Consider the following 14,569-nt stretch of genomic DNA (forward strand, 5'->3'; position numbering starts at 1 on the left):
ACAATATTAGAGAATAAATGAAACAGGGAATCTGAAAAGTACTGAAAAGTAAAATGATGTTTCTAAAAAAAGAAAAAAAGTCTTAATTTAGAGACTGCATTATACAGAAGGGAGCAAGTTGTAATGCCACTTGATATTAATGTAACAATCGGTTGGGTGGAAGTGTGATACTCAGGCATTGGAAGTGTCGTTGCTTGCCGGCGCCATTAAATCTTTGAAAAACGATTCGTCACTGAAACCCAATTAATCCAGAGATAGGTTGGAAAGGATCCGCATCTGGAGCCTTCGTTTCTCGAGGAGCCTTCAAAATTGGGACAATCTAGTCACGGCACTGTGACGCAATTGGTCTTCAAACGCACCCTTCAAATAATGCAGCCTCTGAATTTGGACATGGCTCATATCATCCTTTTTGGTTCTCCGTCATACTTTCACCATGCAATTAAATTAAATTTAACTTCATGAGAGATTAAGGAGTCTCAAATTCAACCTGGGGAAACTGTAGTCACCCTGATAAAGTTGTTCATTTGTTTTCTCTGTGAATATCTTCTCTTGTTGTAGGATGACAAATGATGATTCGTCGAGTGTGTACGAGAATATAAACTTTAAAAGCCCTCAGACGTCTTTTAGCAGTAACACCAGGAGGTAATACTGTCGGAACGTCCACATTTCTCTGTCTGCCTCTTTGTAAGTATTTCATTCAATTCATTTACTATGTTGGAATATCAGTTTGGGCTTTGACAGAACACATCCAGGCACTGTTGTTGAAAACTATCAGCTGGTTTGGGTATTTTTCTACTGCAAATATGAACAAATTTGTCAGAGTATCGTCGTCAAATTTTGGATCCCATTAGGTGTTCTATAGCTTTTGTTGGAATAATATCAGCCAATATTTGGTCTAAAATGAAGGCTTGTGTTAAATGTATGACAGAAACTAAAACCCGGACTAAAATCTAAAATCATCGTGCGGTTAAAAACGTCTCCATCGTCTGAAGACAGCTCAGTGTCTTCTAGTGAATCAAATGAATTTTCCTCATGTAAGTAGATGAGAAATATTCTCATACTTTCAAGATATGAATTATAGGGGGGCTGGGAGCATCTGAGCTTCCTTAAGAAAATAAATCCTGATCTCTACCTAAAGCAACAAAAGATTCAATTTATGTTCCATTTATAATCAAATAAACCTCAGTTCTCCCAGTCGCATTTTTTTCTAGCTCACGGTGGTTAATAGAACAGAGAAGAAATCCAGCAGCGTTAAAGTGAGTGAATCATGGCTCTGGTTTGGGGTCATCAGCAGAAGACGCAAAGGCACAGATTTAATTATCAGTGAATGTATATTAAACTGCATGTTATTCATTATCCCCTTTTAGTTTGTCTGGAGTTGAAAATGAATCTAAACGGACATTTTATAAGAATTTCCCCCCAAAAATGGCAAATATTAATTTCTTAGTTGCTCTGTTTTATCCATCCACACACATGGCAGCCAAAGTCAGAGGCCCGTACATTTTTGTTGTCTTTCCCACTCTTGTGAATGTGATAGCTCAGAAATCCCATCAGGGAATTCCTGTAAATTTGGTATAAAGATAAAACTGGTCAAAGGTAAATTTTCAAGGTCAAAATGTGTTCTGGCTCTTGTGAAAGTTCAATAGAACTCGAGGATGAACTGATTAGAATGTGGCTTTATTAAATACATTATACAAGTATTGACCATAGACTGTAAATAAAGATGGACGAAATGACTGCCTCCTAAAAGTGAAGCCAAAGTGTCCCTTTCGCCACCTGGTGGCTGGTTGCAGTATATGTCATAACCCCTTCTCCTCCATGTTAACTGATGGATCATGGATGAAATCATTTGTTTATTTAAATCATAATTGTTGCAGTCAGATGGGTTTTAATTTGTTATTCGATGATAAAGGTGAAATGTCATGATTGACAGCTGAAAGTCAAGATTGTCAAGACTCAAGACTGGCTGAGTGTGTGTATCCATATGACCTCACCACCAAGCCTCCCGTCCCCGATCACTACAGAACAGTAATGTGCAAGATGGCGGCGTTCTGATCTGGGATATTTAGGTAAAGATAGATAGTGGTATGAAGTGGAAAAGTGATGTCCAACTTTATTGACACTCTATGGTCTGGACAGCTACAGGTGTAAACTGCAACTTGACTGGCTGGTTGCTTAAAGGGACACCAGTTAACTCAACTTCTCTGTGTGCTTCAGTTTCAGCTGAGGTGTCGCTTCGTTAGCGCCTGAATCCCTCGAATGGAGGAGAGAGCGTGGTGCTCTGAATACGCCGCACAACTGTGGACCCTACCTGGGCTTCAGGTGGCGCTCTCCGGCTGCCGTCCTGCTGACTCTCTCTGTCAGGAGTAAAACCTCAACCTCCGCGGAGAGGAGGACTCTATAGCATAGTGCCTGCGCTCAGGGCCTCTCTGTCCTCCTTCGTCTCTCTCCCCTTTTCGCTCCAGCCTCCAAATCTTCTCCCTCTCCTTACCAGCAGAAGTGCCTTGACACAGGATGTGTCTGTAATCTAAACTCCCCAAAACCTGCTGTCAAATCTGCACTATAACTGTTTTCCAAACCCTGAAAACCCAACGTGACATTAAGCAACAGCCAGTTTTTCCTCAGGCTGACGGATCTTGAACATGGAGTTTGCCCTTGGCCTGACATGAACAGAGCTGTACGAGACCCACGAAGAGGTCAACGCTGAGCAGGTTGTCCACTTGTTCACAGAAACCACTCTGTTCTCTCTCTCTCTCTCTCTCTCTGTGTCTCTCTGTCTCTCTCTGTCTCTCTCTCTCTCTCTCTCTCTCTCTCTCTCTCTCTCTCTCTCTCTGTTTCTGTCTCTCTCTCTCTCTCTCTCTCTCTCTCTCTCTCTCTCTCTCCCTGTCCTCACTGGTTGTTGTTTGAACTCAAAGCTAAGACTGTTTTCGCTGCGTTCTGCCACTCGAGCTGTGGTGGTTATTAAGGTGGCCGCTGAGTGATAGCGAGGGCAATTACAAAAAACACAGGATCCTGAAGCACATGAAGGGCAAGCAAACTCCTTCTTATAAGATAAAAATAATTTCTCATTTTAATTTGCGGTGTAAAAGTAGACTATTTTATTTTAAATTTTTTGGGGGATTTGTCAGAGTGTTTTGAAAGAGTTGAAAGAAACTTCCTGTGCTGTTGCATATAAGTAAATTTAGTCATTTAGTAAAGTTCTGTTGGTCGTGACCTCCAGTGGTCCGCTTCTTTTAATTACTTCTTGATGCCATTGGTATCATGGATGTGTAACATATGAGATGTTTATTTTTTAAGTATAGTTATATTTATAAAAGAGCTTAATGGTGGTCATATTTAAGCACAATTGTCTAAGCAGCAGCCCGAAGCGCTAATTTACATTTTTATCATGATAGTATTTTGAAGTCCACCATTGACAGGAAACGGGGTTGAGAGGATTCCTGAACGGGTTGTTGGAGGTGAGCTCGGCCGACCGCTGCTTCATTGTCTGGCCTTTCTCGTTAATCAGCCGGTCTGATGCAGTTCAACATCTGTCGGGGGAGATCGTCACAAGGAGATAAGGCAAAGGGGCCGATTACAGCGAGCCAGATGGCCATCGGCCCGAGATTGAAGAATAGATTTGTCTCCAAAAAGTAATTTAGAAGATGGCCGTAATCCAAGCTTGATGATAGCTGAGCGACGTCACTGATGTGATAAGGAAGACAGTGGCGTTGCAGAGCACTCAGCCCCCTGTGCTGACTGGCAGATTGTCTGCTATTTTTAGCCTCCAGGATCAGCACCAAAATATCCCAGTGAAGTAGACACGCTGGTGACATCTGGCCCAGCGCGTTTAAGATCGAATGACTTAATGGTCTGCAGGAAAAAAGCGATTGGTAATAATGATGAAGTGTTCAGTCTACCCTCATGAAAAGAAACTAGGAGTGAGGGACAACTGTGTTGGTGGTCCAGCCATTCCTCTTCCTCCACCAGCTCACCTGCTCAAGCACACACACTCAATCAGGAATTATTATTAGGATTATATTATTACTATTATTATTATTATTAGCTTCTATAGCTGTGGCTCATGACTCTTCATAGACGTTTAAATATAGAGTGATCAGTGCGCAGTTGAATAAGTCTGTAATTTGACTCAGTCAACCTTGTGCAGTACATCGTTGATCATATCATTGGAGCAGATTCCTTTTATTAAGCTTCTGCTACATCAGTAGAAGAACAGCACACATGTGTTTCTCATCACTTCACAAATATCTCGTGATTTTTGCCACTCAACTGTTTCTGGTTTGAAACTTTCCCTGTGATAAGTTATTGCCCTTTTAATTTAATGCTTGGTTCGTTAATAAAAGCTATGTTTTATGAAACTGCATTTCTGCCCTGTGTCAGTGAAGGCACACACACACACGATTAACTGATTTGAACTTTGGGTTTTTTCCTTTGTCCTTTTCCAGTCTGAACTGTGATGTTGATCTGATGAATGACAAATGACTTTAGTGGTGTTGTTATTTTCTGTGTTTCTGTTTGTTTGTTTGTTTTTGTATTTCACTCTGCCTCTCTGGTTAAATTGTGATATGGTGAAACATCAATACTTGAAAGTGTGAAACTGCAGAATCTTTGGCCTCAGGCTGTGTCTGGACGTCAATTGTGTGTTGAAGTATTTTTGTCAGTGCACAGACTTTTTGCCATCAGTGTTGTTTTATTATGTTTTTTTTCAAATAGTACATTTCTAATTGATTGTTTTATCCATTCTTTCATTTTTTATCGTGTGTCATTAATATTATTATTATTATTGTGATTTAGAATTGATTAGTACGTTGTGGCCCTGAGTTGATCCGCTGTGCATGGAGGTGTGCAGTAGTGATGCTGTGTTTGTTTTTCTGCTTGTCCTCGTACATTTACTTGAACAAAATGTTGATAGGGTTTATTTTTGTTTGTTTGTTTGTTTTATTTTGATTCCTTGCTCTTGTGTCGGAGGCAGAATGGCTGAAGTGAGTCGTGGTAAACTGAGTGCTCCCGTGTGATTCAGTGGAGGCTCCCCCCCCCACCCCTTTCCTCCTCTCTTTGCACTGGCTCTGCCCAAACGCCTTTTTTGCTGTATAAGTTTCAACTGCTGATGCAATGAGCATTAAAATGGTTTATTATCATATAGTTCAATAAAAACTCTATGATGGCACTATATAAAGTTACTCCTCCGTTTTGTATTTTCTTCTGCAGCAGGCCTTCAGATGGATACGGGTATTTTGTGAACGGTTGTTTCTGTGTTTTGCCTCTGGGTGAATTCACTGTGGGACGTGAAGGGGTGTTTGTGTTGGACCCTGCTGCGTCCCTCCGTCCTATTCCCTCCAGCTGTCTCTTCATTTTAAAAAGTGCTCCACTGAAAACACTACACCGTGACAGTATATTCCTCAATGTTTACGAGTTACCGCTCAGGCTGTTATTACTAGAAAAGCAAGACGTTCCTGAAAAACACCCGTTTCAACCGTAATCACATATATTTCATGACTGAAGCGGCCTGTCGAAATTATGCTCTGTAACTCACGAGTAAGTAAAAGATAGGGGGGGGGAATTGAGAGTTTAAATCGGCATGAACGGTTTCATGTAGCTGCTGTGCGGAGGCGTACAGCTGTATTGGTTTACCGTGTTAACTAGAAGTCTAGATCTATTTTCAGGAAGTTCCACGTTTATTATGGCCGCTCCTGAACAAACGTGAACTGTCTTATCAACCGTGTCACAAGCGAGCTGCACTTGGGAAAACCCCAGAGCCCAACCTTTCCTTCACCTGACGCCAAATCCAGGAATGAACAGAGGCGACTTCCTGTTAAGAAGCAGATTTTATAGTCTAGATTGAGGAATCAGATTGGGATGAAATGTTAACGGTTTTACTGTTTTACAACCTTACCAAGAAAACATTCTCTCAGACTGATTAAACCACCTTGTGAGGCTGCCGTAAAATGTAGCTTTTAAGAAAACACATTAAATTCCAAATCAAGTGATATCATTATTCATTCTGAGGCTGCGTGTACAAACAGGATCTGAGTTGGTACCTCACATTTGTTTTATTACAGTTCTGTAAACAAAGATATCTTCATCAGAAACACACAAATCATTTGTACAGTATAAACTTTTCAGTTGGCACAATTGAATCACATCTATTCTCTATTGCGAATTTGCGACAAACACTTTTCTATTAATTACTAAAACGAAATGTCATCCTTCAGCCAAGGACATTTTAAACATCCCAGTTTGGCTTGTGTGAAATGGTGAAGATCGACCCACCTGAGCTCTTTGTTGTGTGATCCTTGAAGGATGATGACAAAAACAGTGGAAAAGTCCTTTTGTCTCATTTCAAGCTACAGGTGTCGGTTATAGTGCAAATGTTTAGTCTGTTTGCTTCACCCAACATGAGGGTTTTAGAGTGTTGTCTTTCACGGGCCTGTATGAACAGTCTCATGTAGAACGAGGGATGAATAGAGAATGATCAATTCAATATTTGTATAGTTGAAGCAGCTTTGTGGAGATTTGTGTATGAGATTATGATTTAAATCTTTACAATAATTCCAATGATCCAGATAATATTTGATATAATGTCCAGAGTCGGCCCCGTGTCTGTCCAGGTGTCTTTTTTTAAACTGCCACCGGGGATCACTAAAGTCCGACGTTTAAAAAGCCTTTACATTAGGGCTTTAACATCGGGGGTTCAGTGTTGTCAGTTGTGTGTCTCAATCATCAAGTGCGCTTTTCAAAATCTATTTGAAGACATGCAACAGAACCTCAGTGTCAGATATTTAAAATAAAAATCTCATATACAATAAAATGCAGTTGGAATGAAGTCCAGCGAGTGTCCAGAGGGTTACTCTGTTGGACGAGGTTGTCTGGTAATTAGGTCAGAAAAAGACGTGGTTGGAGTGGCGGTGGGGCCTAGGCTCTGTCGTATGCAGCGCATGTTCCCAGTGGTGAACACACACTGCAGAGGCCACAGCACGATGACCACCAGCAGCAGGATGAGCGCGATGAAGAGCATCAGCCTCTTCCAGTCTGTCAGGCGACCCAGCAGGCCACCACTGGGGGGCGGTGTCTGGACCGGGACGGCCGTCTTGGTGGCCCCAATCTCAATGCAGACGCAGAGGGCCGTGGGACTGTCGGGGGTGCCCACGCTGGTGCTGTGCCGTGAGCTTTTGTAGCATAGCTTCCCCCCCTCCAGCCACACCGGCTTCTCCTGCTGCTGGTGGTTGGGCAGCTTGCACAGGACCTCGCGGCTGGTGGCCAAGGCGGGGGGGCCCTCCTCTGAGAGTGCGGTGGGGTGGCGACAGAAGGGACAGGAGAGGTGTTTGCTGTCACTGTTGCTGCCCCTGTTGCTGTCGAGCTCGGCCTGAGACACGGCCATGAGGCGGGAGAGGCACTCCAGGCAGAAGGTGTGGGTGCACTCCAGCAGCTTGGGCGTCTTGAAGACATTGTCGTAGGTGTTGTAGCAGATGGAGCACTCGGGCTGGTTCACGACCGACACCCTCTTCTGCAGCTCTCTGCCCGTGTCCTGGGGGTTGCCCTGCACAGTCCAGATCTGCGGATTGCGGTCCATTCTCAGCAGCCTTCCCTCTCCTCTGTCTAGTCTCGGGTGGACTATGCGGTTCTGGATGAGGAAAATAAAATGAAAAATATCGATTAGTTTTTCATATTTCACATGATGTCATGGGAACAAGTGTAAGCAGGTGCAGAAAGACGACAACAATCCCAACAAGTAACTAGATTGCAGTCAATCAGTAAATTCATCGGGCCCAACTGAATGTTGACCTTTGAGCTGGATCTACCGTCACACCACACACATTATATCACAGAGGTAGCAGAATTCAGTCAATGAGTAATTTATGTGGGTGTGATGAAAAGTTGTGTTAACGAAAGCAGCAAAAAAAAATTAAACTCAGTGAGATGATCCGCTGGCACAGGAATGACAAAATGTAGACTGCAATGTTTACCTCCAGCATTACTCTGTTTTTGGATAGATTGTATTGATGGGACTCGAGGCCTGAACGAGAACAACAGACAAACTATACTTTAGAAACTTAATTCCTTTCAAATTATCAAAGTTATTTCCCTCCACTGACCGATAGTTTGGAGATGTAATACCTAACCAGGGACTCGGTGTCCCGGTCATGAACATGTCTTCGAACCCAGGGAGCCCACCTTCACTGAGGGTCCCAGTCACTGCACAATGGATGATCTGATTCTCCCACTGACCCCAGTAATAATTACCCAGTCGCTGTGCCGCATGGTGACGGTTTAGGTTTTTCTGCTGGGCCAAGTCTTGGGCACAGAGTCTTTGAGAGCAAACTTGATGGTCCTCAGGTGTATACAATGTTTTTTTTTTTAAAGGCTGTTTTAGCATATCTGCTTGACCCTGGGCCCTGATTGGTCTATTTTTAGAACACAGATTCTGCGATATGTAACCAAAGATTAAACAAACAGGTCAATTTACTCTAGAAAAAGTGCAGGCCAGAGTTCTATCTTGCTATGTTCAGCTATTTTGCATAACCCTTTTCTCCATTACATGTCTTTTTGTTCTTTTTTTCCATATGAACGATGTCTGAACAGTCTGTGAAAGAGCTGCAGGCTAAACAGTGACTAAATGGCAGAAATCGACAGCACAGCTGATCCGTAGAGCCGCTAACAATGAGCAAATTGACCCCTGACACCATGTAAATGTGACAGACTGTCAAATCAATACAGTGCAACATGAAACACACGACATGTAACACAGACTTTGTGGTTTCGGGTCCGGTCACACGTTCGCAAATGTTTCAGTGGTGAACCTTTGTGTTCGCAGGCAAAACTGAAGGTTAACTTTGGTGAACTTTGACCCACGTCTGTGCCCTAAGACTGATACATATCTTGATCCATGTTGTTTATGGAGTTTACATGCAACGGCTGATGTTTACATGAATTCACCACTGTCAACACAGTTTTTTCATTTTCACAGGACAAATTGCATATAATTGTATAGTGGCCTCACACCAAGAACAGCTCCCTGTTCAGGTCCCCGAAGCTAATAAACAGGTTTTAGATCCCTGTGGATCACCATAGACCAGGTTTGGTATCACTGTGGATCACCATTGATCAGGTTTTGGATCCCTTTGGATCACCATAGACCAGGTTTTGGATCCTTGTGGATAACCATAGACCATGTTTTGGATCCCTGTGGATCACCATAGACCAGGTTTTGGATCCTTGTGGATCACCATAGACCATGTTTTGAATCCCTGTGGATCACCATAGACCAGGTTTGGGATCACTGTGGATCACCCTAGACCAGGTTTTGGATCCCTGTTGATCACCATAGACCAGGTTTTGGATCCCTGTGGATCACCATAGACCAGGTTTGGGATCACTGTGGATCACCCTAGACCAGGTTCTGGATCCCTGTTGATCACCATAGACCAGGTTTTGGATCCCTGTGGATCACCATAGACCAGGTTTGGGATCCCTGTGGATCACCATAGACCAGGTTTTGGATCCCTGTGGATCACCATAGACCAGGTTTGGGAACCCTGTGGATCACCATAGACCAGGTTTTGGATCACTGTGGATCACCATAGACCAGCTTTGGGATCACTGTGGATCACCATAGACCATGTTTTGGATCCCTGTGGATCACCATAGACCAGGTTTTGGATCACTGTGGATCACCATAGACCAGGTTTAGGATCATTGTGGATCACCATAGACCAGGTTTTGGATCATCGTGGATCACCATAGACCAGGTTTTGGATCCCTGTGGATCACCATAGACCAGGTTTTGGATCCATGCGGATAACCATAGACCAGGTTTTTGATCAGTGTGGATCACCACAGACCAGGTTTTGGATCAGTGTGGATCACCATAGACCAGGTTTTTGATCAGTGTGGATCACCACAGACCAGGTTTTGGATCAGTGTGGATCACCATAGACCAGGTTTTGTATCCCTATGGATCACCATAGACCAGGTTTTGGATCCATGCGGATCACCATAGACCAGGTTTTGGATCCCTGTGGATCACCATAGACCAGGTTTGGGATCCCTGTGGATCACCATAGACCAGGTTTTGGATCCCTGTGGATCACCATAGACCAGGTTTGGGAACCCTGTGGATCACCATAGACCAGGTTTTGGATCACTGTGGATCACCATAGACCAGCTTTGGGATCACTGTGGATCACCATAGACCATGTTTTGGATCCCTGTGGATCACCATAGACCAGGTTTTGGATCACTGTGGATCACCATAGACCAGGTTTAGGATCATTGTGGATCACCATAGACCAGGTTTTGGATCATCGTGGATCACCATAGACCAGGTTTTGGATCCCTATGGATCACCATAGACCAGGTTTTGGATCCATGCGGATCACCATAGACCAGGTTTTGGATCCATGCGGATAACCATAGACCAGGTTTTTGATCAGCGTGGATCACCACAGACCAGGTTTTGGATCAGTGTGGATCACCATAGACCAGGTTTTGTATCCCTATGGATCACCATAGACCAGGTTTTGGATCCCTGTGGATCACCATAGACCAGGTTTTGGATCCCTGTGGATCACCATAGACCAGGTTTTGGATCCATGCAGATCACCAAAGACCAAAGTCTGCAGGACTCTGGGCTTTGACGCTGAGGCTTGTCTCATTGTTTCCGGATGATGAGATCATTACGTGGTAATAACCCTGATGCTGGTGTTGTGGCTCGGGTATTAAAGGGCACTAATGTGAAGTACTGAAGGACTGTTTGCGTCTGTGTGTCAGGGATGAAGGATGGCTGGAGCACAGGTGTTCTCCTCTCAGTGCCCTCTGGGCCGGTCCTCCCCCAGTGCTCCCGTCCACACAAAGTCACTGCTTGTTCTCTCCTTAATCGTTCCATCTGCCCTTGAAATTCCTCCACCTCCATCTCTCTCTCTCTCTCTCTCTCTCTCTCTCTCTCTCTCTCTCTCTCTCTCTCTATCTCTCTCTCTCTCTTTTCGTCCTGAATCCTTACATGCTTCAGGGGGATTAGGAAAGAGTCTTTGTATAATTACACCTGTCTTATCAGTTTAAAGAAACCCCACCTACAGATCCTGACTCAGTTTCCACACTGATATCGGACAAGGACGCGTGACAAACCTTGTGTTTTTATTTACTCCCCCTCACCAAACCCTATACAAACAAACACCTGTGCAATTCAAGGATATCCATTAAACGTTCAAATATTTGCAGTTGCAGTTGCTTCTCGATCTCAAATGAGGCTGCTGGTTTTTGCCGAGAGCAGTTTTAAGAACTGAGTCAACAAATAGAAGCCGAATAAAGAGGTGATAACTTTGGAATAGAGCCCGAGGAGACAGCCTGTGACAGATATCTCAACTTGCGCTGCTTTGCTTTTGCGCTTTACTTGACAGTTTGTCGATGGTTTTGCTCAAACCAAGTCGTTTGTATATGAATAGACAGGAGCTAACCTCATCCGGGGAGGGAGCAGCTTGGCCTTTTGTTCTCTGCTGAGATGTCATTATCAGTTGACTCCCGGGACGTTCGTAGTATCAGGTACGGTGAGTGCTCATTCATCACACCCATAATTAGGTTAATCAGTAAATGTGGACAAGGTCTTTACGAGGAGAAGGTTTTCTAATGCCTCGGGTGGTTTTGCCTGTAGTGCAGGAGCCAAGTACCCAGAAGCTGAACAGCTCCATGTCTAAACTCCTACTGGTCGCATTTACAAACGCAAAGGAATATGATTCTTACATGGTGATCTGACCCTCTGGCAGAGTTTTAACATTCACGATTGAGGACTGCACTGAGAACAAGTTGATAAATGGGTGAAAATATGTTACTTAGTTTTCAGAAAATGAAGAAAATTAAAGTCTAGACGACAGTTTTTGGGAATTGTAGTGATACTTGTTGTGTAAACAGAATCTAGTTTCAGACTGGATTTAGGCTACACCCCTATATAACAATTTTTTTGTGTTTTCAAACTAAAATAATCTCTGTCCACCCAAGCATTTTGGCTCCATATCAGATTTAATTCCCATCCATACCAACACACCTGATATATCACATGACCACTCATGTAGACTTGGAGTCGCAGAATGATAAAACAATAGCTGCTACACTGGTCGTATCCTTGTAAAATGCAGAGTTCAGCTGCACAACAGCTGTTAGACAACATGCTCAGCCACGCTCGTGATTGATTATCAATGTTGTTCTACACTGGTTGCCCAGGCTGATGATTTTATTTTCCTTCCATGTGACAGGAGCCTGACGAATCAGCAAAGGTTACATCATGAACCTAAGACGCAATCAGAAAGCGGTTTCTGGTCTTTAGGTCAGTTACCAAACAGCTCAGTTTCTGCCCATCCAGACTAAATGGCTGTCTGTGAGTCTTCATACTCAAATCAGGCGTTTTTTGGCGGCTCTCAAACTGCGGAGTAATAATGTGGATGTGGTCGTACTTAAAGTGAGAGAATACAACATATCCTTTCTTTTACAAACGAAAAGTTGAGGTCATGCTGCTACAGCCTTATTTATTGCTCAGACGCAATAAATAGATGTTTTCAAACTTGTGCGATTGTAACATTAGGCCAGTCAAAATAATACAGAGTCACTTTGGAGAGGATGAAAGCTCGATTGACTTTTCAACGTGAAACTCAAAGCTCACATATTCAGAAGAGAAAGGTCCAGAGTCCGTGTGTCGGAAATAAAATCAATAAGGCTTCGGGTCCAATCTGAGGGGGTATAGGTTTCGTGTACATCACACTCAAATATTAACTGAGACTAGGTCGTGGATAAACCCATAGTAACTGCAGCTTCAAACAGGAGATATTATCTTATCTTACAGTGGGTTGCTTTGCTTGTGGTGTATCTTTATGGTCCCTCGTCTCTATCAGCACGTTTTCCCTCACCTGTCCCACTGACCCATTAGTATACAGATCACAGTTTGTCGGTCACGACAAACTCGTTTGCTAGTCAAATTGGATTCAGTTTTTTTCTTCCTCCCCAGCCCCAAATGAAACACTACACTTTTTCTTTTGTCAGCAACCTTTTGTGTGTCGGGCTCAGCCTTGTGTATCTTCACCCTGTATGTTTGGCTCAAACCGTCATCCACAATCTTGCCCTTCCTGTTCTCAGAGAGAGAGAGAGGAACAGGAGGGGGTGAGCGTGGTGGTGGGTTACAGTCGGTTAAACTGAACTGAACCTGAACGTGTACAGATAGTGTGTGTCAATACAGCAGACAATGGAGGAAACTGTAGACGCTGGCAGAGTCCTGAGGGAATACAGAGAGAAACTGCAGAGGGAAACGTGACTGCAGAGCTGCTGACAACTCATGATGAGCCTCATCCATCCGTCACAGCTTCTCATCGAGTTCAGTGTCACACACAATGTGAAGAAAGTGGATGATATTTCTCATTAGTTGGCTATTAAATTAAAACGACTTACAATTCAAAACTGTTCCATCCGTCACATATTCACAGGCTCTCTCTCACTGAGTGCAGTCTCTCACAAAAGGTAAAGGAAATACATCATTCATCGGCGATAAATCAGTCTGGACGCTGTTTCTTATTAGTTGGATTTTAGGTTAAACTTTAAAAAGTCAGTTTACAGTCACAGTCTGCAGAAAATGCTGAACTGAAAAGGTCAGTTGTAGTCACATGTACTGGCTCTTTCACGCTGAGTTAACTTTCAAACACAAAGCAAATAAAGAACCTCATTCATTACAGATAAATCCTGTTGTCTCTTAATAGTAGTTGTTAAGGGGAATTTTCACTTTAAAAAAATGAGGTTATATTCAAAGTCTTAAACAAAATGAACGATTCAATTAATTAAATAACATTTGCAGTATTCTAATAACAACAAGTATCAAGGTTAAGTTTACCTGCTGAGTGTCGGGGTGTCCTCTCTCTCTCTCTCTGGGCTCAGCTCTCTCCCACTGCTCTCAAAAACACACTTTTTTTTTTCTGAAGTCAAAGTGGACTTGTCTTGTGAGATCCTTCCTGTGGTCGGGCTGAGGTCCTCCTCTGTAGTGCTCTGAACAGTGTGCTGCAGCCACAGGTGTGTGTTTGTGTAGGTGGGTGTGTGCTCAGAGTATTAGCTCTGCTGTGTCAGTGGCGGCTCTGGATCCTCCTTCCCTTCTTTCAGCGTCAGTTGGCTTGGTATCACCTGCCCTGCTCTGTCAGCCCCCCCCACCACCCTTTTTTTAGCACTTTATGGAAATTAGTTCAAACAGTTTCCTGGCCTTGAGGTGGTGTCTGGCAGGCAGGGAGGAGGAGGAGGAGGTGGTGGTGGATGGGGGGAAGAGGGAGAGCAATACACATTCTTGCCTGCTCTCCACCACTCCCTCTTGTCTCCCAGTGTGTTGATATCTTCTTCTCCTCCTCACCTCTTTCTCTCTTTCTGTCTCCTCACAAAAGGACACACACTTAATGCAAATATCCCTGAACCTCCAGCCCACTGAACAAACACATGGAGTGTAACAGAACCTGCAGGTGACGGCTCATGTCACGTCTCTGCTCTGAAGGCTGCATCTTTTTTTTTCCTGCCCCCAGAATGACAAAACATAAACTTCTGTGTTTAGCACCTCCGT

General features: G+C 43.6%; 2 protein-coding genes across 3 annotated transcripts in view; one reads left to right on the forward strand and one right to left on the reverse strand.

Moving 5' to 3' along the window:
* ptpn11b (protein tyrosine phosphatase non-receptor type 11b) overlaps positions 1-5,180 on the forward strand; it is a 40,292-nt gene extending 35,112 nt beyond the window's left edge. For both annotated transcript variants that reach the window (XM_053424521.1, XM_053424522.1), the window contains exons 15-16: positions 559-684; positions 2,218-5,180. In XM_053424521.1, the coding sequence (XP_053280496.1) occupies positions 559-646 (88 nt within the window). In that variant the 3' untranslated portion in view covers positions 647-684; positions 2,218-5,180. The remainder of the gene's footprint in view (positions 1-558; positions 685-2,217) is intronic.
* Positions 5,181-5,972: 792 nt separating this feature from the next.
* Positions 5,973-14,122, reverse strand: LOC128442200 (RING finger protein 223). Its single transcript, XM_053424523.1, has 2 exons — positions 13,862-14,122; positions 5,973-7,621 (listed from the first exon to the last, which is right to left on the reverse strand). The coding sequence occupies exon 2, from the start codon at positions 7,568-7,570 to the stop codon at positions 6,845-6,847; it is 726 nt and encodes a 241-aa protein (XP_053280498.1). The 5' UTR covers positions 7,571-7,621; positions 13,862-14,122; the 3' UTR covers positions 5,973-6,844.
* Between the last annotated feature and the right edge of the window lie 447 nt (positions 14,123-14,569).

This window comes from Pleuronectes platessa, chromosome 6 (assembly GCF_947347685.1).
Source record: "Pleuronectes platessa chromosome 6, fPlePla1.1, whole genome shotgun sequence".
Taxonomy (NCBI): Eukaryota; Metazoa; Chordata; class Actinopteri; order Pleuronectiformes; family Pleuronectidae; genus Pleuronectes; species Pleuronectes platessa.